Source organism: Nothoprocta perdicaria, unplaced genomic scaffold (genome assembly GCF_003342845.1).
Source record: "Nothoprocta perdicaria isolate Ctin4 unplaced genomic scaffold, notPer1 scaffold_33, whole genome shotgun sequence".
NCBI lineage: Eukaryota > Metazoa > Chordata > Aves > Tinamiformes > Tinamidae > Nothoprocta > Nothoprocta perdicaria.
This window is the reverse complement of record NW_020455566.1, coordinates 2,830,096-2,857,204: the sequence shown is the minus strand read 5'-3', so window position 1 is coordinate 2,857,204 and position 27,109 is coordinate 2,830,096. Positions and strand designations below refer to the sequence as shown.

Here is a 27,109-nt window from a genome sequence, read left to right as displayed (position 1 = left end):
GGGGCCAGCGAGAGGTCCGCAGGGGCCAGCGAGAGGTCCGCAGGGGCCAGCGAGAGGTCCGCTGGGGGCGAGCTCATCTCGGGCTGCGCATCTTGCTGCTCTCCTGCCTTTCGTTCCCTGCTCCTTGTTCACGGGGCTGTAGCATCTTTCCCACAAAGCTTTCTGCAATTCACCCTGCCTTATTTGTGCTGCTATCTCTGTGCTGTTCCTTTACAGGCCCCGCAGAGCTCCTGGAGGCCTGGCTCTCCCAATTTAACCTAGAGGAGAAGAAAGGGGAGATCTCGGAGCTGCTGGCGACCAGCCCTTCCATCCGCGCGCTCTACAGCAAGATGGTGAGGGCGCCTGGAGAGGGCACGTTGTGATTCCAGGAGCTGGTTCTCCTCTCCTGGCACAGGGGAGCCCTGAGCTGCTTGGGGCTGTTGGCTGAAGGAGTGTGGCTGTGCAGCAAACACATGTAGATATGAAGCTGCATGTTGTCTTTTTCCCTCACTCGCTGCCTGCAGGCCCACAGCAGACGTTTCCTCTGTGGCTCTCTGGTGTCTGAGCACCTCTGGATGTGCACCTGATGCTCAGTCCCAAATCTATAGGTGACATGTATAGGTTATAGGGTAACTATAAGGCTTAGGAGCAGAGAAGAGCAAGGTATCAACTGCAGCTATCCCTTTTAAGTGACTCGTTGCATTTTCTGTGCTGTTCCCAGGTCCCCGTGGCTGTTTCTCATTCTGAGTTCTGGCAGCGCTACTTCTATAAAGTGCATCGCCTGGAGCAGGTAGGGCAGGAGGAGGGTGCTCTGGGCCCAGGAGCTCCCTAATGCAGACCCAGGGTGGGGAGGAAGGTGCTGCCTTCTCCCAGGAAGCAGAATTCTGGGCTCTTTTCCATGTCCCTCTTGCTACTGATGCGGGACTGCCTTGGGGAGAAGGGCCTGTGGGTGTGACGGGCTCCTGACTGCAGCTTCCCTGCAGGATGAGGTGCGGAGGGAAGCACTGAAGCAGAGAGTGGAGCAGAGCATGCACCGAGAGGAGCCAGGCTGGGAAGAGGATGAAGGTGGGTCGCACGGCAAGGGATCTATGGAGAGGGCTCCCGCAGACCCCAGCAAAGCTGAGTTCGGAAGGTCATGGCTCTTGCTCGTGCAGAACTGGCTCCTATCCAGACCGTAACCGTTCCTGCCTCCCTGGCAGCTGCTGCACCAGTGGTTGGGCTGTCACAGCTGCCAGTGGCTGCTGCCAACTGCTCCCTGCTTGGCTGGAGCGCGGGGGAAGCCAAGTCTCCTGGCACTGCTCCGAGAGTGTCCGCTCTGCACAGCGCCCGGGCCTGAGCACTGAGCGGCCCGGTGCTGCAGCCGGGCTGGGTGAGCCCTGCAAGGCCCCCGGGGGGGAAGAACAGGGGGGTGATGTGGGAGGCTCCCCGAAGGGCTGGGCGGGAGGGGCCGCTTGAGCCTGGTTAGATGGGGTCGGAGGTATCGAGCCTTGGTGCTGGGGACTGCCGACTGCGGTGCTGGCACCACTGTCTACCTGCAGCGTGTTTGCTGAAACATCTCCTGCTTCGCTTCTGTCTTCCTACAGAGGACATTTTGGGAATGTCACCCCTGCCTTGTGCAAATGTGAAACTTCCAGAAGCAGCAGAGAAGGAATCGGCCCCTGAGGGAAGCCCCCCCACGCCTCCAAAGGGACCCTCTGAGGAAAACCGGGCCGCTCCTGCTCCTCCTGCAGCCCCCGCGGAGGGGAGCCCCTCGGAGAGCAGCGAGAGCATCTCCCTTGTGACTCAGATCGCAAACCCTGCCCCTGCGCCCACCACACCGCTGCACACCGAGGCCCAGGACCTCTCCCAAAGGCTGCTGGAGGCCACCGCGGAAGAGCAGGGCTCCCTGGCAGCGCCCGGCGCTCCTGCGGCTGCCGCCGAGCTCCGGGAGGCCGAGAGCAAAGCCCCGGGCAGGACAGAGACTCTGAAAGAGGAAGGGCCGACGGATCTGCGAGTCTTTGAGCTGAACTCGGATAGCGGGAAATCTACGCCCTCCAACAACGGCAAGAAGGGTGCGTATGGGGGGCCTGCCCTGTGCCTGGGAACCCTCCGCTGCTGATGGCAACCCTTGGGAAAAGGGATAGAGTCAAGGGAAACAGAAGCCTGTCAGCAGAGAGCGTTGGATTCCAAACCATCTAATAGAAACAGCTGAAGTGAAGCAGGGCCAGCTCCTTGTTGGGTTGGACATTGCAGATTGTCAGTGTCTGCTATGAGCAGGTGCTGGCGCTGTCTTGCTCTCTGGAGCCCCTTTCCTTGGGAGGCTGGAGGCTAAAACCCTTCAGGGATGTTTCCTAGCTCTGAGAAGCGACCAGAGCTGCAGCTCTGCCTGCTGCTGTTTACAAAGCTTTTGTTTGCAGGAGGTGCTGCCATCAACAGGGCCTGCTCTGGGTCTTCTAGTGTAATGGTTTTGCCAATTGTGGGATTATAAAGCAGCTGGAGAAAAGCCAAGCTTAGGGAAAAGTGGCTCGCTATTGTGCCCTGGATCTGTTTTGTCATTGAGTGGAATCAGATTAGATGAGGAAGAAATGAAAAGTCTCCTTGTGAACTGAGCAGGCAGTGCCATTAATCCCTGGCTTGCTGGATACTAGAGGTCCAGGCTGGGGTCTGTTTATGGAAAAGTGGCTCCTGCTCTCTTCATGTCACCTCTTGGAGTGTCCCTGCTGCTCCTCTGCCCTGTGAGGTGGTGATTCCTGTTGGAATTTGTTTCAGTTCTCCTATCCAGGTCACTCTTGTTGTTCCTGATGTGCTGTATTTTCCTGTGTGACAGCAGCATGACACAGCCAGAGGAGAAGCTGCCCTAGCAGCCACCTCACCCACTTGTGCACCAAATGAGGCAGCCCTGGCTGTGCCAGAAGTCCAGCTCAATCCTGGATGGACTGAGACCAGATAGGACCTGGATAGAGTGTCTCTCCTGGGCCAGGCCGTGTTAGATCCAAACCTTGGGAATATACGGGCTTTATTATACCCTGCCAGGCTCAATCCTGCTGTTTGTGGTTACAGGCTCCAGCACCGATATCAGTGAGGACTGGGAGAAGGACTTTGATCTGGACATGACTGAAGAGGAGGTGCAGCTGGCGCTCGCCAAGGTGGAAGTGTCCGGGGAGGTGAGTGGAGGTTTCAGCAGCTCCTTGGGGTCACAGCGAGAGTCCCGTGTTGCTGAGGGCTCCTCTGGGCTTAGGGAAGGGCTGAGAGGGTTGTCCTGAACACTTGGCCTCGTGCAGGAACCAGGATTGTGCAGCCTGTTTCAGCGAGGCTGCCGGCCTGGAAGGGCAGCGCCGCAGTTGGAACCAGCTACTGCAGCATCCAGTCTCCTGCAGTGGATGTTAAAGACCTGGAGCCTTTTTGAGGCAGCCAAATGTAGCCTGGGATCTTGCAGATCCCTCTCATGAGGGTGTGGATGTGTGTCAGGCACCTGCCCTGAGCAGGAGGATCTCAGAGAGATGGCTGGGAAGTTCAGGAAAAGAAAACTAAGGGCTGTTCCTCCTGTTTGCAGCTGGAAGATGAAGAGTGGGAAGACTGGGAATAAGCCTTCCAGGATGCGTCGCAGGCTCCTTTCCACCATCGAATGTGAATTAAACCACGGACTGGCTATTCCTTTGTGTGTAACTGTGCTGGGGATTGCAGTTCCAGGCTGGAAGAGTTTCATCCCTGCTAAATCCTGTGGGCAACTCCAATGTCCTGTTGGGAGCTGGAGGAGGAGGAAGGCGGCGCTCACTTTTGAACACTCAGCTGCTAGGGAGCCCCTCTGCTCAGTAGGTCCTGGAGACTTGGCAAGGCCAAAACCGAGGCTGACAGTGGGGTGGAGGCCACTGTGGTGCAGCGAGGGGTCCCCGGGTGAGCTGGGACACGTGGCAGGGTCGCGTGGTGCCCCCACACGGCCTGTCTGCTCGTGTCTGTGTGTGTAGCAGCCCCTCAGAGGCTCCTCAAGGGCAGCTGCTCCCGCTCGCCCGCTGCTCCGCGCTGCCGAGGCAGCCCCGGAGAGGCCGAAGCAGCTCCCGCTCTTCCCCTTGTCGCTGTGAGGAGAGGCACTTGACTCGTGGCTTTGGCCCAAGGCTGCACGCTGCTGGAAGGAGCCGAGCTCCCTGCCAATTCCTGAGCTTCTGCCTGGCTTTATTTTTTGTCTTGGAAGCTTTTTCTGAGGGAAACTCCTGCTTCCTGCTGCAAGAGCAGCAGCTTCTTTAAGCGCCAGGGGCTGACGCCTTCCCCTCTGCCGCGTTTTGAGTGGTGACGTTCTCCAAACCAGGTGCTCGTGCGTGGCTCTTACCTGAGCGCTGCTGGGGGCCTCCCTGGGAGCAGGAGCTCTGTCCTGTGCTGCTTTGGCACCCCGGGCCCCTCGCCCCGTGCCCTGGCCGCTTGGTTCCTTCGCTCAAGCCACCTGCCCACCGCTTGCGACGCTTCCCGGGGGTCTCGGTGCCCCCAGCACTGCCTATTTAGCACCACGAAACGCTCCCCGTGGGGCGTTGCTTATGCCCAGGGGTCCTACAGGGACAGAGCTCGCACCCCGTGTCCACCCTGCCCGGCACGGGTTTCATCCGCGCTGCCTTTCTCATCCTGCCTCTTGGAGAGCTGCTTGACTTGAGCTTTTCTTCCCTTTGTGGGTAGCAGGGACCTAGGGGCACTTGGAGCTCTTTTGCTGTTGAGGAGGCTCCCAAATGCAGCCGCCCGCGCAGCCGCTGCGTTAATGGTGTGTTGGGGACCACGCACGAGAGCTTGGCGGCCCTGCAGGAGCCCCGGCGCGCGCCGCACCCCTGGGCCTGCGGTGGAGCCGCCGCGTGCTCGTCCGTGTCTTTTTGTTCCTTATTCGAATTAACCTTCTGGTTGTCTGTGCAATATTCTCTGTTCCGAACTATTCCGCGTCCCCCTGAGCCTTTTCTAGTTGGGGTGAAAACCAGGAACAATTCTAACAGCTGGTAGTTTTGTAACGACGACTTTCTCGGAACCTTTTACAGATTTGCAGTTAATGGCGATTAAAGGAATTCTACGGAGCCGCCGCCTCTCGTGTCTTCCTTTGGTCTGCAGTGGGGCAGGGGCTGCGTGAGGGGGTTCTGGGCTGCTTGGGCTGCCCCCCCAGCCTGCCCTGAGGGTGGCCCAGGGGTGGCACGTGCCGCTCTGCTCCTGTGCTTGGAGCCAGGAGCACTGGGGGCTGTGCCAGGGCTGGGGGTGGCTTTGGGAAGGTGGCAGATGCTGCTTGAGGTGGGAAGGAGGGCTCTGCCAGCCCCTGCCCGTGTCCCTGCATGGAGAGGGTTGGCAAAGGGGTGGATGAACAGAAGGAAAACACTGACATCGATATGTCACCTCAGAAGCAACCGGTCCCCTTTATTCGGGGACAGCGAGAGGCGCCCGACTCAGGGGCCGGCCAGCCACGGGTGCCGGCCGACCTCCTCGATGGACGGCCTCAGGACCATGTCAGGCTCCAGGAGGCTCTTGAGGAGGTCCTGGCACTCCTCGGAGACACCCAGGTGCCGGGGCAGCGTGACACCCTTCTGCTGCTGGCCCAGCATCTTGGGGATGTCGGTGTCGTCGAAGGGCAGGCTGGCGCACAGCATCACGTAGAGGATGACGCCGGCGCTCCACACGTCGCCCTTGCGGCTGTCGTGCGGGACGCCCTGCAGCACCTCGGGCGCCGCGTACGCGGTGCTGCCGCAGAACGTCTGGCTGAGCTCCTTGCGGTTCCGGGGCAGCAGCTTGGCGAAGCCGAAGTCCGTGAGCTTCAGCGTGCGGCCCTGCAGCAGGGCGTTCTCGCACTTGAGGTCGCGGTGGGCCACGCCGCAGCCGTGGCAGTAGCTGATGGCCTCCACGAGCTGCTGGAAGAGGGCCCGGGCGCGGCGCTCAGGCAGCGGCCCCTCGTGCAGCACGCGGTCGAAGATGTCGCCGTCCTCGGCCAGCTCCATCACCAGGTAGATCTTGCCCTCGGCCGACTCCAGCATCTCGTACACGCGGATGATGTTCTTGTGGTCCAGGCGCTTGACGATCTGCAGCTCCCGGGGCAGGAACCTTTGGATGAACTCTGCTGGGAGAGCAGGGAGAAGGGGCCAAGCTCCTCTCAGTGGTGGCCAGGGACGGGACAAGGGGCAATGGGTGTAAGTTGAAACCCAGGCAGTTTCTTCTCCATGTGAGGAGAAACTTCTTTACTGTGAGGGTGTCAGAGCCCTGACACAGGCTGCTGTGGAGTCTCCTTCCCTGGAGGTCTTCAAGACCCACCTGGATGCCACCCTGTGCTCTGGGTGTCCCTGCTGGAGCAGGGGGTTGCACTGGATGATCCCTAGAGATCCCTTCCAACCTCAACCCTTCTGGGATTCTGTGATCCGTGCCTGAGCCGCTGGCTCCCGCTACCCCTCCCCGACCTGCCTATGGAGCCAGGGATCATCCTGCTGCCGGGCCCTGTTCTTTAGGGAGCATAGGGATGCTCCTGGGCTGGTGCAGGGAAGCAAGGCCCCATCCTTCACCCATTCCTGGAGCACATGGAGGCCTCCCATTCCCTGGAGCTGGTGGTGCCCTAAGACCTGCCTTTCCGCCAACTCCCAGGTGGAAACCTGGGAATCTGGTCTCCTGGGAAGCCTCCAAGGAGAGGCCAGAGCTCAGCCCGGTGGCTGCCCCTTACCATCTGGACCTTCCCTCTTATCGATAATCTTAACAGCCACTTTCTTCTGGTGCTTTTTGGAGAAAGCCTCCTTCACTTTGGAGTAGGTGCCCTCCCCAATGGTCTTGCCCAGCTGGTAGCCATTGGCGAGCAGAATCTCCTCCATGTCCTCGGGCGAAGCGGGGCCGTCGGCGCCGCGCTCAGGTCATCCTGCAGCCGCGGCGAGAGCCCGGCGGCCCCGCCGGCGCCAAGGCCCCGGCGCAGGGGACACCGGGGACATTTTGAGACGCGGGCGCCCTATTGTGATGCAGGTGACGCCGCGTGAGCCGGGGGGCGGACGCGGGGGCGCCGAAACGGGCGGTGGTGGCAGCGGGGCTGGGGGACCCTCCTGGGGCTGGGGGTCGCGCTGCGCCGTCCTGTCCTGCTGCCACCTCCCCTATTCCCGCCCGCATCCCCTTGGAGAGGGTGCCCAGGCGGGAAGCGCCCTGTTGCTCCGGCATCCTCCCTGTGCCGCTACAGCCGATCCTGCTGCTCCGTCCACTCCCAATTTTCCCCACGTGGAGCGGAACGGGTGTAGCGGGGGGGTGGTTCCCGGTGCCATTGTGATGCGGGGCCCCGCGGCGGGTCACAGAGCGCCCGGCGCTGCCGCCGGGGAGGCCGGGGCCGCTGCGGAGCCGAGCGGAGCCGCCGCGTGCGCCACGGGGCCCCGCCAGCGCCCGGCTGCGTAGGGGCCGCGGGCCCGGCCGCCGCCGCGCGCCCCCCGCGCCGCCGCCATGAGCTCCCAGGAGACCCCCCAAGCCCGGAGGTTCCCCATAGAGGCGGGCGACTCTCCCGGCCTCGCCGTGGCTCCCGAAACGCAGGAGCCGGGCGCTGCTCAGCAGACGGCGGGAAGGTGAGTGGCACCGGGATGTTAAGGGACACGGGGAGGTAAGGGGTACAGGGATGTAAGGGATACAGGGATATAAGGGACACGGGGAGGTAACGGGCAGGAGGAGGCAAGATTTAGGACATGGGACACGGGGAGGTAAAGGATACAGGGATATAAGGGATACAGAGACATAAGGGACACGGGGATATAAGGGATAAAAGGATATAATGGATTCAGGGATATAAGGGACATGGGGAGGTAAGGGATAGAAGGAGGCAAGACATGGGACACAGGGAGGTAAGAGGCGGAAGGACATTAGGGATACGTGGATTAAGGGACATGGAGAGGCAAGGGACAGAAGGAGGTAAGGGACACGGGAAGGTATGGGACAGAGGGACATAAGGGACATGGGGATTAAGGGACACAGGGAGGTAAGCGGAATGGGACACAGACAGGAAAGGGACATGAGGAGACAAGGGGTGTGGAGACATAAGGGCTGTGCGAGGTGTTGGGGACGCTCAGACCAGCTCCTCCTTGGCCAACGCGGCTCTGCTGCTGCCCAAGTGTCACCCCCGTGGCCCTGGCCCCTCTGTCCTGCAGGGGACGGGGCTTTCTAGGGGCTGGAAGCGTGCCCTGCCATGCCACACCACGTCCTGCTGTGCCGTGCTATGCTATACATGCCATGCCATATGTGCCATGCTGTGCCATGCTAAGCCATGCAGCCCAAATAGGGGCATGCGAAGCTGTGCCCTGCATGCAGGACAGCCCAAGCAGCGCCAGGCCGTGCCATTCAACACATCCCAAGTCCTGCCATGAAATGCTGGGCTGTGTTGGGCCATGCCATGCTGCACCGGGCCATGCAATGTCATGCCATGCTGCGCTATGCTATGCAATGCAGCCCAGGCCGTGCAACACCTGGCTGTGCTGTGCCATGCTGTGCTGCACAGTGCCATGCAATGTCACGTCATGCAATGTCATGCCGTGCTGCACTGCACCATGCAATGTCATGCCACGCTGCACCGTGCCATGCAACGCAGCCCAAGCCGTGCCATGCAACCCCGATGTGCGCCACGGCCCTTCCCGCGGCTCCGCGGGGCTAACCCTGCTCTCTCCTGCACAGGCAGCTGCGACGGTGCCCCGGGAGCCACTGCCTGACGCTGCCCAACATCCCCATTGACGTTTTCATGGCCATGGGCGGCAACCGCCGGCCCCGCACCACCTGAGGGCCCCGCGCCCCGGCGCCCGCGCAGCGGGGCCCGGCGAGGACACGCGGAGCGGCGACGCACTTTATAATAAAAGGACTTCTTAGAGCGTTCGGGCGCCTCGCAACCGGCCCGGGACCCCTCGCAACCGGCCCGGGACCCCTCGCAACCGGCCCGGGACCCCTCGGAACCGGCCCGCGACCCCTCGGAACCGGCCGCGGCCCCGCGCCTGCTGCGCCGCCCCCGCCCGCTGGGGGCGCCCTGGCGCCGCCGCCCCCTCCCGCCCGGCCCCTTTAAGGGGGCGGGGCGCGCGCGGCGCCGCAGGAGGTTTGTCCCTTCGCGGCCGCCTTCCCCCCTCGCCTCCCTTCCCTCCCTCTGCCCGCCATATTGTGGCCGCCGCCGCTCGGGAGCCGCCGCCGGAGCCGCCGCGATGGGTGAGGGCGGACGGGGGGGGGCGGGCCCGGGAGGGGAGGGGGCGGCGGCTCCTCCGCGCCCCTCTCCGGCGGGGAAGGCGCCGCGGGGCCGGCGGGGTTTGGCGGCGGCTCCGCGGCCGCGCTGAGGGGCGGCCGAGCCCGGTGCTGCCGGCGGAGGCTCCGGTCCGGTCCGGCCGCACCGCTCGGCGCCTGCAGCGGCGGCCCCGCGGCCTCGGGTCCCCCCTCCCCGGCCCCGCTGCGGGGCGCGGGGTGCCCGGGAGGCGCCGCCGCTCGCCCGGGCCCTCGTGCGGGCTCCGTCCCGCTCGTTACTCGGCGCGTGACGGGAAAGCCGCCCGAACGGCGCTGGCGAGCGCCGGCCCCGCTGCTCCCCGCGCGGGGGGTCGGGCCCGGGCCGCCTTTACGGCCGTGGTTACGCTCGGGTTTAACAGCAGCGGCCCCGTGGGGCTGGAGGCGAGCGGAGCGGGGGCCTCCGGTGACAGCGGGCGCAGGGGCCGCCCCGCAGCCCGGCCAGGCCCCCCCGGGGCGCAGGGGCCGCGGGACCCCCGGCAGCTCCGGTTAACGTCACCCGCTGCCGCTGGCGAAGGCAGCGCCAGGCCCCGAGTGCGTGAGGCAGCAGAGCAAAGCCGGGCCCGAGCAGGCCCCGCGGAGCACGGCGAGGTCTCTCCGCGGGAAGCATCAGCTCCCTAGGCTTTTCTAAGCTGCAGTGCTGTCTTCCAGCGAGATCTGCCTCCAGGAGTTGTAAAAACGCCCTTCGTTTGGGCTGCGGCTCCGTCAGAACGACCTTGTGAGAAAGTCCCTCTTCCAACACGTCTCGGGATGTTTCCGGAGAAGCGGGTGGCCGCGCGTCTGCATACGCAGCGGCTGCAGGACTGCCCAGCACAGGGAAAAGCTTAATTTATGGTTTGAAATGTTGACTGACAACTTTGAGCAGAAAAATGTCCTCGGGCCTTTAGGTGAATGTCTGAAAACCGTGTGTTAACCACAGACAGGGACTTTGGTAAAGAGACTTTCTTGTTCTTTCTTCTGCTGCTGCTCGGTTCCTTGCTGGAGCTTCAAGGAGACTTTTTTTCTTGGCAGCTTAATGCTCTTCCTCCTTTGAGTTGTTCAAGTGTAACTTTTAAGTTTTCTTTAATAAACCAGACCTGCTTGGTCCTCATCTTCAAGTAATGCAGCTTTGCAGTGGCAGGAGAACATTGCAGCCTCTCTTTGGGTGTCGCGGGCTGAATACGGGTGTGTTTTGCAGGTAGCTGCAGAGCATCCCTGGAAATGGTCATCAGGGCTTCCCCATTCCCTCTGCCACCTATGTGTGTAAATACTGTGCCAATAAGGTATGGAGCAGTATGTAATGGTTAATCCTTACCCCAAACTCCTGTGGCTGGCGGGTGCTCAGTTTAACTGGCCATTTGGCCGCTTTGCGTTGTTTGCTTGTGTTTAGCAGAAAGCAAACACGAACTTTGTAAAGGGGAGCTCAATCATTAAAGCGGCTAGCGGGGCAGTGAAAGTTCCAGCCCTTCCATCCTTTAAGGGCTCAAGGATTGCACTGCGTGCCCTCCAGTTTGCTCATCAAAAATCAGGCAGTGCTGTTTGTTTTTTCTTTCCATAGGGAAGCCTGTGTTGGGAAGGATGAGCTTGCTGGGATCTTGCACTCTCACTTTAGCTCCCGTAACTCACGTGCGCCTTAAGTCTGTGACTAAACTAACCCGAACTTTCTCTTTCTTCTTCCTAGAACTGTTACGAAGGACCATCTGGCCCCAGGTGGGAGATGGTTGTACTGGGGAGCCCATCAGTGCTACCGAGCACTTTGCTTTCCTGTGAAGGAAATCTGAATGTCTCAGGATGTGGGAACTGGGTTGCAAAAACGTAAAGACGTAAAGCACCTAGATTTTAGATTTGGGCTGAAAAACTTAGGAGGAGGTAGAGTTGAAAATAAGGTTTTGAGAACCAGCCTGAGGATTAGGTGGGCTCTTACACTGACGCCTAGGTAAAGGGAGTCTCTATATTAGACTTACACAGTCTAATATAGACGCTTAATATTAGACTAATGAAAGACCCGTACGCTGTGCAATAGTTAATTCTCTCCAACAAAATGTTGTTTTTGCTCTTTCCCCCATCCCCCTCCGCAGCCAGCACCATCAGCAAAGCGTTTGCGCATTCCAGTCGTGATATCCCATCGCTGGCTCCCGGTAGCTAAAGCAGAAGGGAAGGAGCCAATGGTGACTGCCGCCCCGGGCGGCCGGATAAGCGCCCGGATAAGCGCTCCGCTAGCACGGAGCGGCCCGCGTGCGGAGTGCGTGTTCGAGCCGCCGCGGTCGTCACTCCATCTGCTTCCCGGCAAACGCTCGGAGAGCCCCCGTGCAAAGGTGAAAGCGGCAGAGTTGGTTCCAAACAGAAAGGTGCAGGTGACAACACCGCAAATCCGTGGTGCTCTTCCGAGGTTTCACACTGGCTGGGATAATTTTGAGGCTATAAAGTTTCTGCGTCTTTGACAGTGCTTCCTACATACCATTTTTATTCATTTATTTTCTGCATGCATAATTGCCCTTTCTCCTTGTCTCTCTGTATCTTCCAAGCAAAGAAGTGCCTTTTTTTCCATTTTGTTCTTCACTATTAATCTATCAAAAATGGAAAGTATATAACAAATCTATTTATTTCTTATTCTCTTCTCAAATTTCTTATTATAAATAAGAACCTATTCTTAGCTAGTATTTGCTGTTAATACTGCTACAGCCACAAGACTTCAGCTGTGATTTTCCAAGTGATACTCCTTAAACTTGCAAAGCAATTGTTGATTAATGCGAATATGCTAGAGAAGGATTAGATTTTGAAACACTTCAGAAATATCTAATACTGCCCCATTGGCCCTATTGCCTTGGAGGGTTTTGTTTGTTCACTTAGGACAGCATCTCTGCTGACAGCTTGAGGAAAGAAGTGTCAATTAGAGGATGTAGAAGAGGCCAGAGGTTTTCTTTCCAGCTGTGAATAGATTAGAACAATAAGTAATTCATGTCCAAAACACAGCAGACCTATCATGCCATCTGCCCAGTGATAACTGTTTCAGCAGAAAGTCCCACGTTTCCAGTTCAGTTTGTGGATCTCCACGGTACCCTAAAGGTGGGAGGACCTCTATGGATTCGTGAAGTGGCTTTTTGTGACAAAACCTGCACTGTTGTGTTGGACCGTGAGTATGAGCAGCCCGAGGGCAGTGAACACTACTGGGCTTGAAGCAGTTTGCCTTGGTCGAGGTGCTTAGCCCTGAGCCTGTGCAAAAGAGGAGGAGAGCCAGGAATGGCTTGGAATATCCTTTGGATGTTCAGGTCAGTACACGATTGGAGAAGCTTGCTGCCGCATGGAAAAAAATATCCAAGGAATAGAGCGAGCAAGCAAGGTTGGTCACAGGGAACTTGGTAGTTCACTTGCTGCATTTTGCTAGGCAAATTGTGCTCGTTTTTAGTTGTAACTTTGTGTTTAGTTGTAACTTACCAAGTTTTATAGTAACTTTGAAAGGTGCCCCACAGGCCCTGATCCATCAGTGCTGCGGAATTCATCAAATACGTCTGATTACACATGTATAACCTTGCCTTTTTGACTCAAAAAAAGGCAAAATACTTGATATAGCTGGGCATTCAGCTTGTAGTGAATGAAGTTTCAGTATGAATTTGTGTAACTGTTTCTGTGTTCTGCCGCTTCAGTCTGACTCAGCAGCACAAGTCCCGATTTAGAGGCGAGTCCCCGCAGTGACTCAGCTGGAAGGCTTTAATCAGCAGCTGAGAAATGTTTGGAGCAGATGCCTCTAATGCGGAGGAATGGCAAGAACATAATCTGCAGGAAAGTGAGGTTGAGTTTCTGATCCAGCAGCATTAAGGAGTTGTGATAATCTTGGTGTGCGGATAATGATGTAGGAATTTAAGTGGGGTTAGCTAAGTTTAAAGTCTCCTCGTTCTCCTTTTTTTTTCTTATGGAACATGAGGATTTCTTATTGGGAAGTAGCAGATCCTCTACTGATGTTTGCATTTGGAAAATGAGTTAATGCTCTTGTAGATTTACAGTGTTTGTGGCAGTGTTAAGAGGAGATGGGTTGAAGGCTCTGCGGGCTGGAATACAAACTGTCTCTGCTGTGTTTGCCTCTGCGCTGGGAAAAAATGAACCTCCTAGAAGAATTTAATCTAAGAATGATACAGTTTGAGGTATTTTTTGTTGCCAGCGGTGTGTGAATGGCAATATACCCTTAAGGTAAACGGGTACTTCAAGGAACATCCAGTAATCAGGTTTAATTGACCAGCGAAAGAGGAAGAGACAGGTTTTAATGTTCTAGGTTAATCCAAGGGATGCTGAACTTGGAGGAAAAAAAGCTTCCTAGAAAGTCGGGCTGTTTTTGCAGCAGGAGATTAGGATGGTAGAAACCCAGTTATGAGCAAGGACCTGAAATATGAGGGGCTGAACTGGCTTTTGCTGTTAGTTGGAAGGACTGTTTGTTGTTGCGCTTCCAGTGGAGGAGGCGCCTAGTGCTGAGGCTCTTCTGTCCTAATTCTTGCTGTTTTCCTTCCTCTACCAATGTGTTCATGCTGTGCTGATCTCTTAGGAGAGGACAGCACAAGCTCTGTCCTCCTCTACCACTAATGCTCTGAAAAAGACCTGCGTGTGGCTTTGTTTCTTGGAGGATTTGTTTTTTGGGGATAGGTGGTTTATTTTTCCCCCCCTTGCTTTTTCCCCCTTTGCTTTCCCCTGGGCAAATTCCTCTGAGCTTCATTGCAGCCCCAGGAGTGGAAATATGGCCTTGGTGCCTATTGCCAAGGGCTGTGGTGGCTGGCCACCCTCGCCAGCAGCCCGTGGCTCCACCACAATTGCTCCCCTCGTGTAGTTTATTGAGTGCCACAGGTAAGCTCGGAGTCCTGCTTGGAATAACAGCAGAATAGCGTCGGAATTCCAGGCTGTGAGTCGATCCTAGCTTGATTTAAGGTAGGGCTTAGCAGGTTTTTAAGGGAGAAAATCCTTTCCTAGGAGAAGTGCGGTTTAAGATGCTCTCTTAGAGGAGAGCACTTCTTGGAGGTTAGAGCAGCTCCCTAAATGTGGCCACAAAAGCTTAGAGCTTTTGGCCAGGAGAAACTTGGTCTAGTTAGGTTTGCATGGCCCTCTTGTGATCAAGAATTCTTCTTTGAAGGCAGAAACAGCTCAAAGTTAAAATGCAAAGTGAAGGCCAGTGGCTGGGGCGCTGTCTGAGCATCCCTCCTCTACGAGTAGGTGATGACTTTTCCTAACAATAAAATCCAAATTACTCCAGTTGTGACTTATGTGATGGTTTTCTAGGTGTTTACACTGCTAGAATGTGACTTTACACTGGAGTCTGCCATGCAGATATACCGAATTATTAGATGTTTTGTACTGAAATGCTACGAATCAAGAGTTCGTATGTGCTTGGCATCTTCCTCCTGTTCTGTTTTTCATAGATTTGTGCTTGCTGCAGTCTGGGCTGCCTACGGCATCTGCTGAGCTCACAGTGGAATCATAATCCTGCGTTTGTGACATTCATCTGTTTCCATAGGAATTAGATTGTAGTGTCACAAATTCCAATCCCATTGAAGTGCTGAGGCAGATGACAGCGTGGAAAAAGCAGCATCCGAAGCGGTAAATGTGTGCAAGGCGTGATAGGAAATCAGGAGCCGGGTACCCCCCAGCCCAGCGGGGTCCCCTTATCCAGCTGACACGAAGGGGGCTGCATTTTGGGGCCTCCCTGCAGCACAGCAGGGTTTGGGCTCTGTCCTGCAAGGAGCCCAGCGCAGCTGGGCCCGAGCCGAGGGGGATTGTGCAAGTTCCCAGGCAGCTGAGCTGTCATGTGGCACTTAGCTATTTATATGACTGACTGGCTGCTAATCCTGTATATAGCATTAACCCACTTAATTGTTTTTTACTCCTCCCTTTCTTAAAACTGCCTCTAAATTGGAGACCTCGCCTTGCAAAGGGCGGTTACACATTTGTCTGCCTGGTGAATCTCGTGTAATCTTTCTGAATTAAACTAGCGACTGTTACTCTTTTGTGTGGATGTAAGAGCCATTAGTGCTGGGTGGTAATAGGAACACTTAAACCTATGGAACAAGCAGCAGGAGTTAAGTATTTCCTGAATTAAAATCTGTGTGTAGGTGGCATTTTGCTGCTGTAAGAGCAGATACAACCCCCTAAAGCCTATATTTATTATATTTTCCCCTAGATTTTTCTCTGAGTTATGCAGTAAATAAGATGCCTTCCCTGCAATCTTGGCAAAAAGGGCTACTGGGAAGAGGGATGGATGAGTGGGAGTTGCATAGTTGCATAGTGATCCTCGGCCGCTGCTTTGTCTTATCTTTTATTTTTGAGACTGTAGACTGCTTCCTTAGTGGTGCTTGAGATGACAGAGTCACTTTTTCTTATGAATTCTGGTCGTTTAAGCACATGCTGAAGCAAATGCTGAAGTTGAGTGCGTCTGAAGCAGGCTGCTGAAAACGGTGTGCACTGAGATACTGCTCTTGCTGGTGAGTTTGGTTGGTATTTTAGGCTTCAGGGTTGCCAATAAACTCACAGCTCATCCTGCTGCATCATCCTCGAGCCTCGTGCCGTCTCCGGCTGCCGCTTGCCAGGCTTCAAAACGGTTTTGCAGCTCTGGGCAGCCGGGGCCAGGGCTGGGCCTCTCTGCTCCAGCACAAGTGACCAGAGGACCTGGGATCTTGGCAGCACTCCTGGAAAAAGGTGCCTTTTTCCATCGTTTCTTCCCAAGAACAGCCTCTTGATGCCTTGGCTAGGTAAGGGGGTGCCCTCTTAGAAAACATGCTATGAAGTATTGTTTTTCCCCCTCATAATACTTAGTCTTCTTTCTCTCAGTTATTTCTCTGAAATGGTACAACAAAATATTTTGTTGCCTCTCATGTCAACAGGTGAATTCCTTGAGTGACTTTCTCTTCCCGTGGCAATGAAGCTTTGGGTCTTTATGCCTTGCCTGCGTGTCTGTTAAGCCCTGGCAGGGCTGTGGGCTTTCCTGTGGCAGGGCAGGGAGCTCTGAAACTTCTACTCGTTTTTGGGATGCTTCCAGAAAGGCTGGAGGCAGCTGATAACAGAGGTAAATTTTCGGTAAGCAATGTGCCTGAGGAGGGCTCCAAGTTTGAAAGAAAGGGTATAACGAGATAGCAGTGCAGACTTTCCCAGGGCTAAGGGCAGGAGGAGGAAAACAAAAATATTGATATTCAGCAGACTGGCAGAGTCAAGTAAGTTGTTGTTCACCAGGTTAATTGGCCCTTTGATACTGTCCGTCATAATTGTGTCCTTCCTGTCTTTCGAAGGTTACGAAAATGAAGCCAACCGGTCTGCTGTGTAAATTGGAGAAAGGGAGCTTTGGGGAAGAGGCAAAAAGAAGTGGATCTGGCCAAAGCAGTGGCCACGGTTGGATGCAGTGAAGCAGTGATACCCTCTTGTGCTCAAGTTACTGCTTGATCCTGGTCGCTCCCACTTTGCCAAATAGTGGAGTGTCACCTCCGTGACTAGGAGGGAAATAGCAAGTAATCAAGCTTGAAGTGCTGCATTTATCAGATAAATATGAAGCAGCGAAATAAGTAGGTCACAAACCAAACGCTGAGGCCATGTTTGTCCCACCAGATTGCTCTGCTACAGCTTTTCTTCAAGCAGCCTGTGGTCGAGGCTGCTGGGATTTGTCTTGGTTTTGCCACGCGTACAAGTTTGGATGTTTTCATGGGCTCCTCTAAAATGTTGAAGCTGATGTAGCTGTGGTGACTGACAACCCACTTCTTGCCAGATCTTCATTAGGCCTTGGAATCTGGAGAAGAATCTGTAAGATGTGACTTATGGCATGATAGCAGAGACCCAATTTCTGCGAAAAACGCTGGTGGAGGCCGAGTGTGTGGAGGACAATGAAGCTGTTTAGTAAAGTCTTTCATATGGGTGGTGTACTTCATCTTGAAGTCAGGTCATGGTGTTTCCAGAGCAATAAATCTACCCCTGTACTTCCTAGAAACTTTATAATATTCTTGTCTTTACATATCACATGAACTAAGGATGGAATCTCATTTGAATTTAAAACTTCTGCATTTGAGAGACTGGTTTTAATCTAAAAGGCTGTTCGATCTGACTGTTCCAATTCTGGTCTCACATGTGCAGGCTGAGGAGGGCAGGTGGGTTATAGAATGGAGGCTGAAAAGAAATCTAAAGCAAATACTCTTCTTTTTACAGAAACCATGGCGAGCCCTGCAAAGGATAACTATCGAATGAAGAGTTATAAGAATAAAGCTCTAAATCCTGAGGAAATGCGACGGAGAAGGGAAGAGGAAGGCATCCAACTGCGCAAACAGAAGCGAGAACAACAGGTAACTCGCCTTAACTAGCTTGCATTCAGCTTGGACACGATTGGTAATGTGCTCCTGTTACACAGACCCTTGAGGGTTCCAGTCTATAAAAACATGCTGGCAGTCTTATTTTTCAGCTGAGATTTTTTTCCTGTCTTCTTTTGCTGTGCGTCTAGTACAGACTGTAGTTCACATCAGGAGCACTTCAGGCTCCCTGGTCCTGGGGTGCTAGAGGCTTTTGTTTGTGGATCTTTGCTTTTTAAGACTTTTTTGATCCATTAGTGGATAGCATTGCTTCCTCCAGCAGCAGGAAAATTAAATGAGGATTGGCTGAAAGGATTTCTCAACTCTGAGCTGTGTTTTTAGCTTGGAGGTCTCTGAAACCGAGATGTTTTCCAGTGATGTGTTTAGCTTTCACTAAATATTTACCCTATTAGTGTGTCATCTACAAGCTGACTTCTCCTTAGTTTCCTGAGCTTGTCAGGCTCAATTCTGCCTTGGTCTATATCAGTGTTTCAGTGATGGGGATATTTACATATTCGAAGGCAAAACTTGACTCTCTTTCTGTTGTTATCAAAGGTGGTATGCCAAGCTTCAGAGTGCAGAGCTATTATTATTAATGACTACTTCTCTACTCAGGATGCATTTAGTCTAGCTGACAGTGTCCTATTTGTGGAACAAGAATATCTAGTTATAAAGACTATTCATTATTACTTTCTAATAAAGAGGTTTTTTTTCCCTGTAGCTCTTCAAAAGGAGAAATGTGGAACTGATTAATGAAGATGCTTCCATGTTTGATAGCCTTCTTGTGGACTCCTATGTCAGTTCCACAACATGTGGGGTAAGGTGTCTTTTCCTTGTCGCAATCACATCGTCGGATGGATTTAATGCTGAGTACTGCATGCAAATGACAAGCTTTACCTTTTTGTTTTCCCTGCAAGTCTTCCTATAATGATCTGGAAGAATCTTTCAGGAAGGAAAATAGCGGGCTGTAATCTGGAGTTAGGAATTGTTGGTTTTGTGCTGAAGTAGGAATCCAATAGGTGGTCTCGACTGCAAGCCCTCGGTATGGAATGAAGTGGTTCTCTCCCCTTTCTGCCCTTTCAGGAGGGAGTGATTACAAGAGAGATGGTAGAGATGCTTTTCTCAGATGACCCTGATCTACAGCTAGCAACCACCCAGAAATTCAGGAAGCTACTGTCCAAAGGTAAGTTGACTACAACTTGAGCCATTCACTTCCATAATAGCCCATGCTTGTTTAGTCCTCTGTATTAGGCCTATGTGCTGTTGTGACACTGCCTTGCTATTTCAGAGCCAAATCCTCCAATAGATGAAGTGATAAACACTCAGGGAGTGGTGGACAGATTTGTGGAATTCCTGAAAAGAAGTGAAAATTGCACACTACAGGTAAGGGAGACTGTGGTATGAATTCTTTGTGGTGTGTAACCATTGCCTTCACAGTTGGGCAACGTGAGCCCACAAGTGCCATTAGGGAAGAGCCCTGTCTAGAACCCAGGAGATGCAGATCATATCATGGATGTGAAAAGATAAAGACGGCATGTAAAGCTAGTAAAAAGGCAGAAGAGGCAACTGTAAATTGGCCCTAAGCTCATTTTTGCTGGTATTCTTCCAGGAATAGATCACTTACATACCCTGCACATTGAGGTAGGACTAGAAATCTTTTCTGAGTTGTAGCAGAAAAAAAGCTTGGCTTTTCTGTGCCTGGCCTTTGTGTTGGTAGATTTAAGACCAAGAATAAATTAGATAGGGAAAAATCTGCATTATTGGAAGGCTTTTAAGAACAGTTTAAGTAGAACTGGTCCTGCTGTGGGTCAGAGGGATGGATTAGATGGTTTCTTGAGATTCCTTCCAGTGTGGTAATAACTATAGTTACTTTGTGGGGGCCATGTACTTCCATACATGGGATTTGATGTCAGAGTTGATGATAATCTTCCTTCCTGCCCTCTAGCCCAAGACCTTATGTCATATGGCATTACCTTCAAGGAGAACTGGATGGAAATCTATATTTAAATCAAGTAATGAATGAGCAACAAAAGCAGAGAACCTGTTGTTCGACTTCACTTGAACTTAAGGCATCTCTGTAGTATTAGCCAGACAGAGGGTGGACTAACACTAGCTGTCTGCCCTGGATGGGGGAAACTTTTTACTTCATGTGTGTTTCTAGGCTACCTATTTTCAATTGTCATACTAGAAAGTGTCATAAAAGTGAGATGACTGTTGTGACTGATGGTGCTTTCACTAGTTAATCTTTTGAGAAGTTATGGCCTCTGCGAAATTTAGGAGACATGTTTTTGTTCAGGTAGTAAAATCTCAGGTACTGAGGTATTTCGTGGAGTAATATCCCCCTGTCCCAACCTTTATATTTAATAGAGGTCAAAAAAACCCCACAACTAAACTTCAGTGGTGTGTATCTTGCTGTCTGGCTTTTTATTCATGCCTATTTGTTTATTTGCTCGTTTCAGTTTGAAGCGGCCTGGGCACTGACGAATATTGCATCAGGAACCTCCCAACAAACAAAGATAGTAATTGAGGCTGGGGCCGTTCCTATTTTTATAGAGCTGTTAAACTCTGACTTTGAGGATGTTCAAGAACAGGTAAGGCTCAGGATTTCACTCCTACTCCTAAAAAAACCCCCACAACTACACAATTAAAATGAAGTGCTCAAAGTGAATTCTATCTAACAATTGGCTTCAGACTGTGAACTTAAGTATCAGTTATCTGAAGTAATAGGAAAATGCCTTCCTAGCACACTGCCCTTTTCTTCCTCTGTGTAGAGACTTTGTGAATGCTAAAACTGTTGCTCTTTCCTTTCAGGCTGTCTGGGCATTGGGCAACATTGCTGGAGACAGCTCTGTGTGTAGAGATTATGTCCTTAACTGCGCTATTCTTCCTCCCTTGTTAATGTGAGTAGCCATGAACACTTGCCAACACAGTTCTTGAAGTCCCATTGTACTTCAGCAGAGCAATGTGCGTGCTGGGTGAATAGGTTCCCTAGCAATGTGTGTCAGTGTTTACTGGGAATCAGGCCATTGGGAACAGATCAACTGGCAGTTGTTCAGGCAATATCTGATAGAGTGGGACTTGGTAGATAACATGCCTTCTCACAAACCTTTATACTGCTCTGAATCTGAAGCGAGGGCCCTTGCAGTGTGCTTGTCTTTCCGAAGTCATGGGGCTTGCCGGTTCAGTGTGTGTCCTTCTGGATTCCTGCTCCTCGTGCTTACGCTCTGAGTTTCAGGAGCTTGTCTGAAAGGGCTCCCCAAGGACTGAGAAAGGGGAGCAGGTCTCTGCATGTTGTCTTCTGTCTGCAGCTAGTATGGTGTGTCTTTCTTGGGAGCATGCTCTCAAGTATTATTGCCCTTCTGGCAGGGAGGGAAATTAGGCTGTCTTTGGTAAACAAATGACTTAAGTTGTTAAACTTCTGGCTTTCCACACTAAGGCTATAATTCGTGGTAACTGTCTCTTTAGGCTTCTTACGAAGTCCACCAGGTTGACGATGACACGAAATGCTGTCTGGGCCTTGTCGAACTTGTGCAGAGGAAAGAATCCACCACCTGAATTTGATAAGGTGAGAATAGATACTTCCTTGTCAGGTAGCTGACAGGGAGACACCCAGGCAAGATGTTAGTGCAAACTACTTCTTGCAGTTAGCCTTAAGCCATTTCAGGAAGCGCTAGGATGAGTTTCTTCCTGCTAAGATTGAGATCTCACTGTTTAGCAGGTATTTGAATGCCCACTTAGCTCTTTGCCAACCTCTTAACATCCCTTAGCTGACAGTTTATTAGCCAGGCTGTTCAAGCAGGGGGTGAACGCTGACTTCTGTTCAAGGTCTTCTGCTCTGGGCTCTTGGAGCCCTTTCGTGATGGACTCTGGAAGTCAGGCTTCGTCTCAAATAATGGTTAAAACCTAATTCTGAGACATGTAAATGCTACAAAACAGGACTCTATAAGCTGTGATAGGGACAGTGGCCCAGCAGGAAAGGCAAAGTTAAGGGGCTTTGCTGGCTATTCAGATCTGTCCCGTTCTATTTTGATAGAACTAAAATGTCTTAACATGTATTTCACCGGAAAGTTCACTTGTCAAAGCTGGAGAGCCTGCAGTAAGGTTTGAAATCTGAATTGATGATAAATAAAGACACTTGCAAATAGGCTGAGTAATCAGAGGTGCAACTCCTGATGGTTGCAGCTCTGTGTACTGAGCTACTTAGGCAGCAGCACTTGTCTCTAAAGTCTAGACTGAGCCCAAGAAGAAGGGGTATAATTTTAGTTTTGTAGTAAAGCCATTGAGGCAATCTTAGATTTTGAGCCCTGCAAACCAGCTGGGAAGCTGCTGACTTTGGGGAAGGAAATGTGGACATTCAACACTTATCTTAGCAGCCGGCCTAGCCGCATGATGTTTACGTGCAAATGCAGCGGTCCTTGACAGAACGTGACTAATCTTCCCGGGTGGCTGCTGTTGTTGTAGGTATCTCCCTGCCTGCCAGTGTTGTCCCGATTATTATTCAACAGTGACTCTGACTTGCTGGCAGATGCATGCTGGGCTCTTTCCTATTTATCAGATGGCCCAAATGAGAAAATCCAAGCAGTTATCGACTCTGGTGTGTGTAGACGACTGGTGGAGCTGTTAATGTAAGTATCCTGTCTCTCGGGGCTGAAGCACTGAGCAGGGGTAGCGTGTGGCTGAGCGTGTCCTTGCCAAAACTTGCAACAGTGCAATTGCTGTTTCTGGTGGGCACAGAGTTCAGGCACTATCTAGGATTATTCAAATACCTCAGCTAAGCCTGGGGAAGTTAATGTTAGGATCCGATGCAGGCTGTAGCGTATTAGCTTTTCTGAGAGAAACTGTATATTTTAGCACTGGAATATCAATTAATGCTATTAATGAGGGGAAGAACTTATGAACAGAAGCCCGGACTGACACTTGGGCTGCTCTGTGAAAGCAGAGTATTGTGCTGATTAACATAGTTTGTCTCATGCTCTCAGACTTTACAAATGTGCTCATGGAAGCCTAGTCACTAGACAAATCAGACAATAAGAACTGTCTAGCAAAAGCCAACTCGGCTTTGTCTTTTTGATATCTACATGGAAACTTGGACAAAAATCTTTTCTGTCTGCAGTGTGAATACATGGGCATCTTCTCTTTTAATTAAACTTTGAGAATTGATAGAACAAATAGCTGCTTGTTTCCAGAGCTCTCCTGCAAAACAATCTGTGTGTTTTCACTAGATGAACAACAGCTGTGCTCAGGAGGAGGGTCAGATATGACCCCTCAGGAAGGGGTCATCTTAATGAGATAAAGATGATCTCTTGCATCCTGTCACAAGTTTATATTCAGTCTGTTATCCTGTGGTAAACTTCTGTCCATAGCGCATGCTCTGTGTTCTAGGGGGTGGAACTCTTAAATTATGCAGGTGAGAAACTGAAGAGAGAATTTCTTAGATTCAGGTGCTCTCAGAATTGTTTTTATCCCTGCATCATCTCTTCTGCAGGCACAATGACTACAAAGTGGCCTCCCCAGCTTTGCGAGCCGTCGGCAACATCGTGACCGGAGATGACATCCAGACCCAGGTGAGGGGACATGTCACAGATGCAGCTAAAGAAGAGTACAGCTCTTGATGTACTTATACCTGTCAGAAAGTATATCTCTTACGTATCAGATCTCTTTCAACATGAGCACTTTAGTTAGCAGCAGTCTGTTTTTCCTCAGCGTGGTTTAGTGAGACTGCTGCAGCAAGCTTTGAGCAGCAAAGTGCATCAGAGCAACATATTTGCTTTTCTCTCTATTTCTTTAAATGCATGTGCTGGGGATGTTTTGGTTTTGTATGTTTTTTTAAGTGGATCTTCAGCAAGGCTGACTGTCCCATCTCCTATGTATCTTGCAAAGTGCTTCTTTTGTACCTTTTATTAACAACTACGTAATAGCAGTACCTGTCCTCCCCTATTTGAAAGGATCAGGGAGGGAAAAGCAACACCCATATCTGCTTCATGAAAATTGAAAGACTGTATTTAAAAAAAAAAAAAAAAAAAGGCTCTGTACTTCATACCAATGACCTCGCTTCTGCTTTCCTTTTTATAAGGTGATTTTGAACTGCTCAGCACTGCCTTGTCTCCTTCACTTATTAAGCAGTCCTAAGGAGTCAATTAGGAAAGAAGCCTGCTGGACAATTTCTAACATCGCAGCAGGAAACAGAGCGCAAATACAGGTACAACTTTGAGATATTTCCATTTCAAGTGTAGTGACCTTGGACTTCAAGTTCAGTGTTAAGGAAAAGTTTGCAAACGCTTACCTGTTCTAAAGGTGGTTTTGGAGGCAGCTTGCTACTAGCTGTCAGTCAGATAAAACCGCTAAAATGTGTTAATTGTACCTACAAAGACTAGTCCTGAAATGAGTCCCCCTTGTGGGATCATTGAAATAAGAAAAGGGCATAAAGATCACGGTTTTCCCTGCTCAATTAGAGATACCTTGTTTAAAAAAAAAAGTAGCTTGTTGAGATTTAATTGGCCTTTTAATGGCCAGCATAAAAAAGCAGATAAAATGAAAGACTTTTGCAGTACTGATGCAATAATACTGTGTTAATTGTGGACTTGAGTAGCCTATGTTAATGGGATTTGCTAGAGGAATAAAATGCAGGGATTGCTTAAAAGTTTTAGCCTAAACAGTTTATTGGAAAGTAGAGTTAGGGTTTTTTCAGCTCCTTTTGGAAACCATGTTGCCCATTCCAACACTCCTTACTGTTCTCTCTCCCCAGGCAGTCATAGATGCAAACATTTTCCCGGTGCTGATAGAAATCTTACAGAAAGCAGAGTTCCGTACACGGAAAGAGGCAGCGTGGGCTATTACAAATGCAACGTCAGGAGGAACACCAGAGCAGATCAGGTACTCCTGAAGGCTCTCTTTGGGGGAAATCATCATGCATGGCAGCTTTGTCTTTGGGAATTGCAAAGTAAATCTTGTAAAACAGTAAAACATCCTCCTATATTATTAGGTAACATTAATGTGAGTCATTGTTTTGAGTTTTTCTAAATGAATGAAGGTGATGCTCTTCTGAAAGCTGAGTGTATGTTCTTGGTGCTCTCCTCGTAGATACCTGGTGAACTTGGGTTGTATCAAGCCCCTTTGTGACCTGCTGACTGTCATGGACTCAAAGATTGTTCAGGTGGCACTGAATGGCCTGGAGAACATACTGAGGCTTGGGGAGCAGGAGGCTAATCAGAGCGGGACAGGCATCAACCCTTACTGCAGCCTGATCGAGGAGGCCTACGGTAGGTTGGGGCTGATGACTTTGCTGCTGTTGACTTTGAAAAACAAAGATTATGTTGGCAGGTGCTGATTGCATTGGCTTCATTTCTGCTCAGCATTTAAATATATACCAGACAAGGCATTCTGTTCCAAATTAGCTTGGGAAGTGGTTTTGATTCTCCTGGTGAGAGCAATTCTTCGGACTTCCAAGTGCGTACTGTGGCTTGGATGTTTCCTTTTCAGCAGTGGGTTTAATTTGGAGAGTTAAAGCAGTCACTGCCATTCAGTTGGAGGGAGGCTAGTGGGTCAGAGCCTAATTCTTTCCCTTTCCAACTCCAGGACCATCAAACCATTCATGGCCTGTTGCATTAATTCCACTGACTTCGGTTTAGTCTGCAGCAGAAAGCTGTGATCAAATCTGCTTTAGTTGCATCAGCTAAACCTGCTGCTGTAAGGAGATACAGAGAAAATCTCCAAGGAGCTCTGAGGCAACAGGAAGAGCTAGTCTTAGATGCCAGCGTGCTGCTGACAAAATGCAAGTTTAACACAGGCAGCAGTGTTGGATTCCCGTGTCCTGAATTAGGAGCAGGGATGGATGTGGGCAGTGTAAACACTAGCATCTCCTTGTCTCATTGCATGCCACCTTTCTCTTCCCTAAAGGCTTGGATAAGATAGAGTTCCTGCAGAGCCACGAGAACCAGGAGATCTACCAGAAGGCCTTCGACCTGATTGAGCACTACTTTGGAGTAGAGGATGACTCCGCTCTAGCTCCCCAGGTAGACGAGAACCAGCAGCAATTCATCTTCCAGCAACCTGAAGCCCCCATGGAAGGTTTCCAGCTATAATGTGCCCAGAGGGGCAAGGAACACCACAAACTTGCCAAGAAGCAACTGGGAACAGCTGATGGTCCCACCCCTCCTCCTTGCAAATGGAAGGCTAAACACCCACTCCACCTGTTAGGAAACAATTCTTCCTTCAGAAACAACTAGAAGCAGTGCTTTGTCCTCATGGAGAGAAGGGGATGTTCTTACACTTATTTTTTTTTTTCTTTTTGCTGCTGCATATGTGTCTTTAAAGCAGGCATCTGGGTGGAGGAAGGACACTGAGGTAACAGATTGCACCTCTTTCTTTTTTTGGTGGTCTCTCCCAAATGTCACTTTTTACCTCGGGTACTTAATTGGAAATTTCAGCATTGGGTTGGGTAAGAACACAAGTAGAAAGTAAGCATTCTGACAGCAGTAATTCTGAAAACCCGGGTTGATCTATTTAATTTTTTTGCACATGTTACTCTTTATTAAAGACTCTAATTTGCCAAGAGCCAAGTTTAGCCCTGGCCTTTCTGCGACCCTCCTTCAGGGGACAGTCCTGTTGGACCTGGGCCAAGTTCCCTTGAAATATACTGTAAATGCACAAGAAGTGGGAAAGTCTCCCCCTCCTGGGAAGACTTTCCGGGGAAGGATTGTTCCCTTTGTCTAGATTTTTCTTTTCTTTTTTTTTTTTCTTCTTTTGAAGAACTGTTAGTGATATTTACAAGGAAAAAAAAAAGGCACCAAAACCCCAAAGATGGTAACTCTGAAAAGGGTGGGCTGCTTGGGTGGCTTTTGAAAGAGCAAGCACAGCTGCCCTTGCACAGGCTTTGTTTGCATTGCTACTGACTGATGTCGCGAAGTGTGAAATGGTGAAACCCATCTTCATCCTTACTTGAAAACTTTTTTTTTTTTCATGAAAACATGTTTTGAATTTTTTTTCTTTTTTTCCTGTTGGGGTTGGGGTGATGCGCTAGCCGGGCTGGGGAGGAAGGCGCTCGACGGCGGTGTTGTGTGCAGTGTTAACTTCAGTAGCAACAGGCCTGAGTCTTCAGGTTTAACTCCTGCTCACAGTTGCATCATGTACATTTTACTTCAAAAGGAAGAGCCAAAACCTTGTATTTTTTATATTATAGAGAGGTAGCTATTTGTCTAATTGGGCTGCAGAGAACAATATATATGAAATTTCTGTAATTTATGTAAATAGAGCACTGTGAGGCAGGCAGACCTGGAAATGACGGTCCGTGAAATCACTGGTTGTCCTGCTTTTTTTTTTTTTTCCTCCCCCTCCTCTGTTTACTCACGTACTGTATAAACAACCCTAGCTCTGTCTTAAAACTGCTCTACCAGCCTTGAGTTTACTTAGCCACGACCTCCTTAAAGCCAGGGCCGCGAAGGCAGCGCGAGGCGCGGCTGGGGCCCGGCCCGCCCGCTCGGCGAGCCCTTTGCTGTTGACCGAATAAACCGCATCTGTGCATGGGCTGTGCCGTGTGGCTGTGGCGGCGGGGCCGCCATTTTGGGCGGGGCGCGGGGACCGTTAACGGCCGCCCCGCGCGGGGCACGCTGGGAGTTGTAGTCGCGCGGCCTCCCGCCGCCTTTTCCCGGCGCGCCTCGCGGCGC

General features: G+C 51.6%; 4 protein-coding genes across 11 annotated transcripts in view; 3 read left to right on the top strand and 1 right to left on the bottom strand.

Annotated features, from left to right (window-relative positions):
- BSDC1 (BSD domain containing 1) overlaps window positions 1-4,991 on the top strand; it is a 6,931-nt gene extending 1,940 nt beyond the window's left edge. Inside the window, exons 5-10 of the mRNA XM_026043564.1 lie at window positions 217-332; window positions 701-769; window positions 963-1,044; window positions 1,563-2,030; window positions 3,019-3,122; window positions 3,512-4,991. Of these exons, the coding sequence (XP_025899349.1) occupies window positions 217-332; window positions 701-769; window positions 963-1,044; window positions 1,563-2,030; window positions 3,019-3,122; window positions 3,512-3,544 (872 nt within the window). The 3' untranslated portion in view covers window positions 3,545-4,991. The remainder of the gene's footprint in view (window positions 1-216; window positions 333-700; window positions 770-962; window positions 1,045-1,562; window positions 2,031-3,018; window positions 3,123-3,511) is intronic.
- A 372-nt stretch (window positions 4,992-5,363) lies between these two features.
- TSSK3 (testis specific serine kinase 3) lies at window positions 5,364-6,764 on the bottom strand. Its single transcript, XM_026043541.1, has 2 exons — window positions 6,620-6,764; window positions 5,364-6,025 (listed from the first exon to the last, which is right to left on the bottom strand). Exons 1-2 carry the CDS (start codon window positions 6,762-6,764, stop codon window positions 5,364-5,366), a joined length of 807 nt encoding a protein of 268 aa, XP_025899326.1.
- A 139-nt stretch (window positions 6,765-6,903) lies between these two features.
- FAM229A (family with sequence similarity 229 member A) lies at window positions 6,904-8,689 on the top strand. Its single transcript, XM_026043497.1, has 3 exons — window positions 6,904-6,909; window positions 7,327-7,490; window positions 8,587-8,689. The coding sequence occupies exons 1-3, from the start codon at window positions 6,904-6,906 to the stop codon at window positions 8,687-8,689; spliced, it is 273 nt and encodes a 90-aa protein (XP_025899282.1).
- A 391-nt stretch (window positions 8,690-9,080) lies between these two features.
- Window positions 9,081-26,966, top strand: KPNA6 (karyopherin subunit alpha 6). 8 transcript variants are annotated; one of them, XM_026043342.1, is made up of 15 exons: window positions 14,947-15,872; window positions 16,005-16,186; window positions 17,311-17,444; window positions 18,169-18,264; window positions 18,531-18,630; window positions 18,736-18,830; window positions 19,907-20,038; window positions 20,259-20,347; window positions 20,913-21,012; window positions 21,909-22,072; window positions 22,933-23,011; window positions 23,521-23,646; window positions 24,193-24,320; window positions 24,528-24,706; window positions 25,344-26,053. In XM_026043342.1, exons 2-15 carry the CDS (start codon window positions 16,150-16,152, stop codon window positions 25,526-25,528), a joined length of 1,644 nt encoding a protein of 547 aa, XP_025899127.1. In that variant the 5' UTR covers window positions 14,947-15,872; window positions 16,005-16,149; the 3' UTR covers window positions 25,529-26,053. The 8 variants fall into 8 exon arrangements, with proteins under 8 accessions (XP_025899129.1, XP_025899126.1, XP_025899133.1 ...); XM_026043344.1 differs by lacking the exons at window positions 14,947-15,872; window positions 16,005-16,186 and adding an exon at window positions 9,081-9,102; XM_026043341.1 differs by lacking the exons at window positions 14,947-15,872; window positions 16,005-16,186 and adding an exon at window positions 9,944-10,055 and having other exon boundaries at window positions 25,344-26,966.
- The last annotated feature ends 143 nt before the right edge of the window (window positions 26,967-27,109 follow it).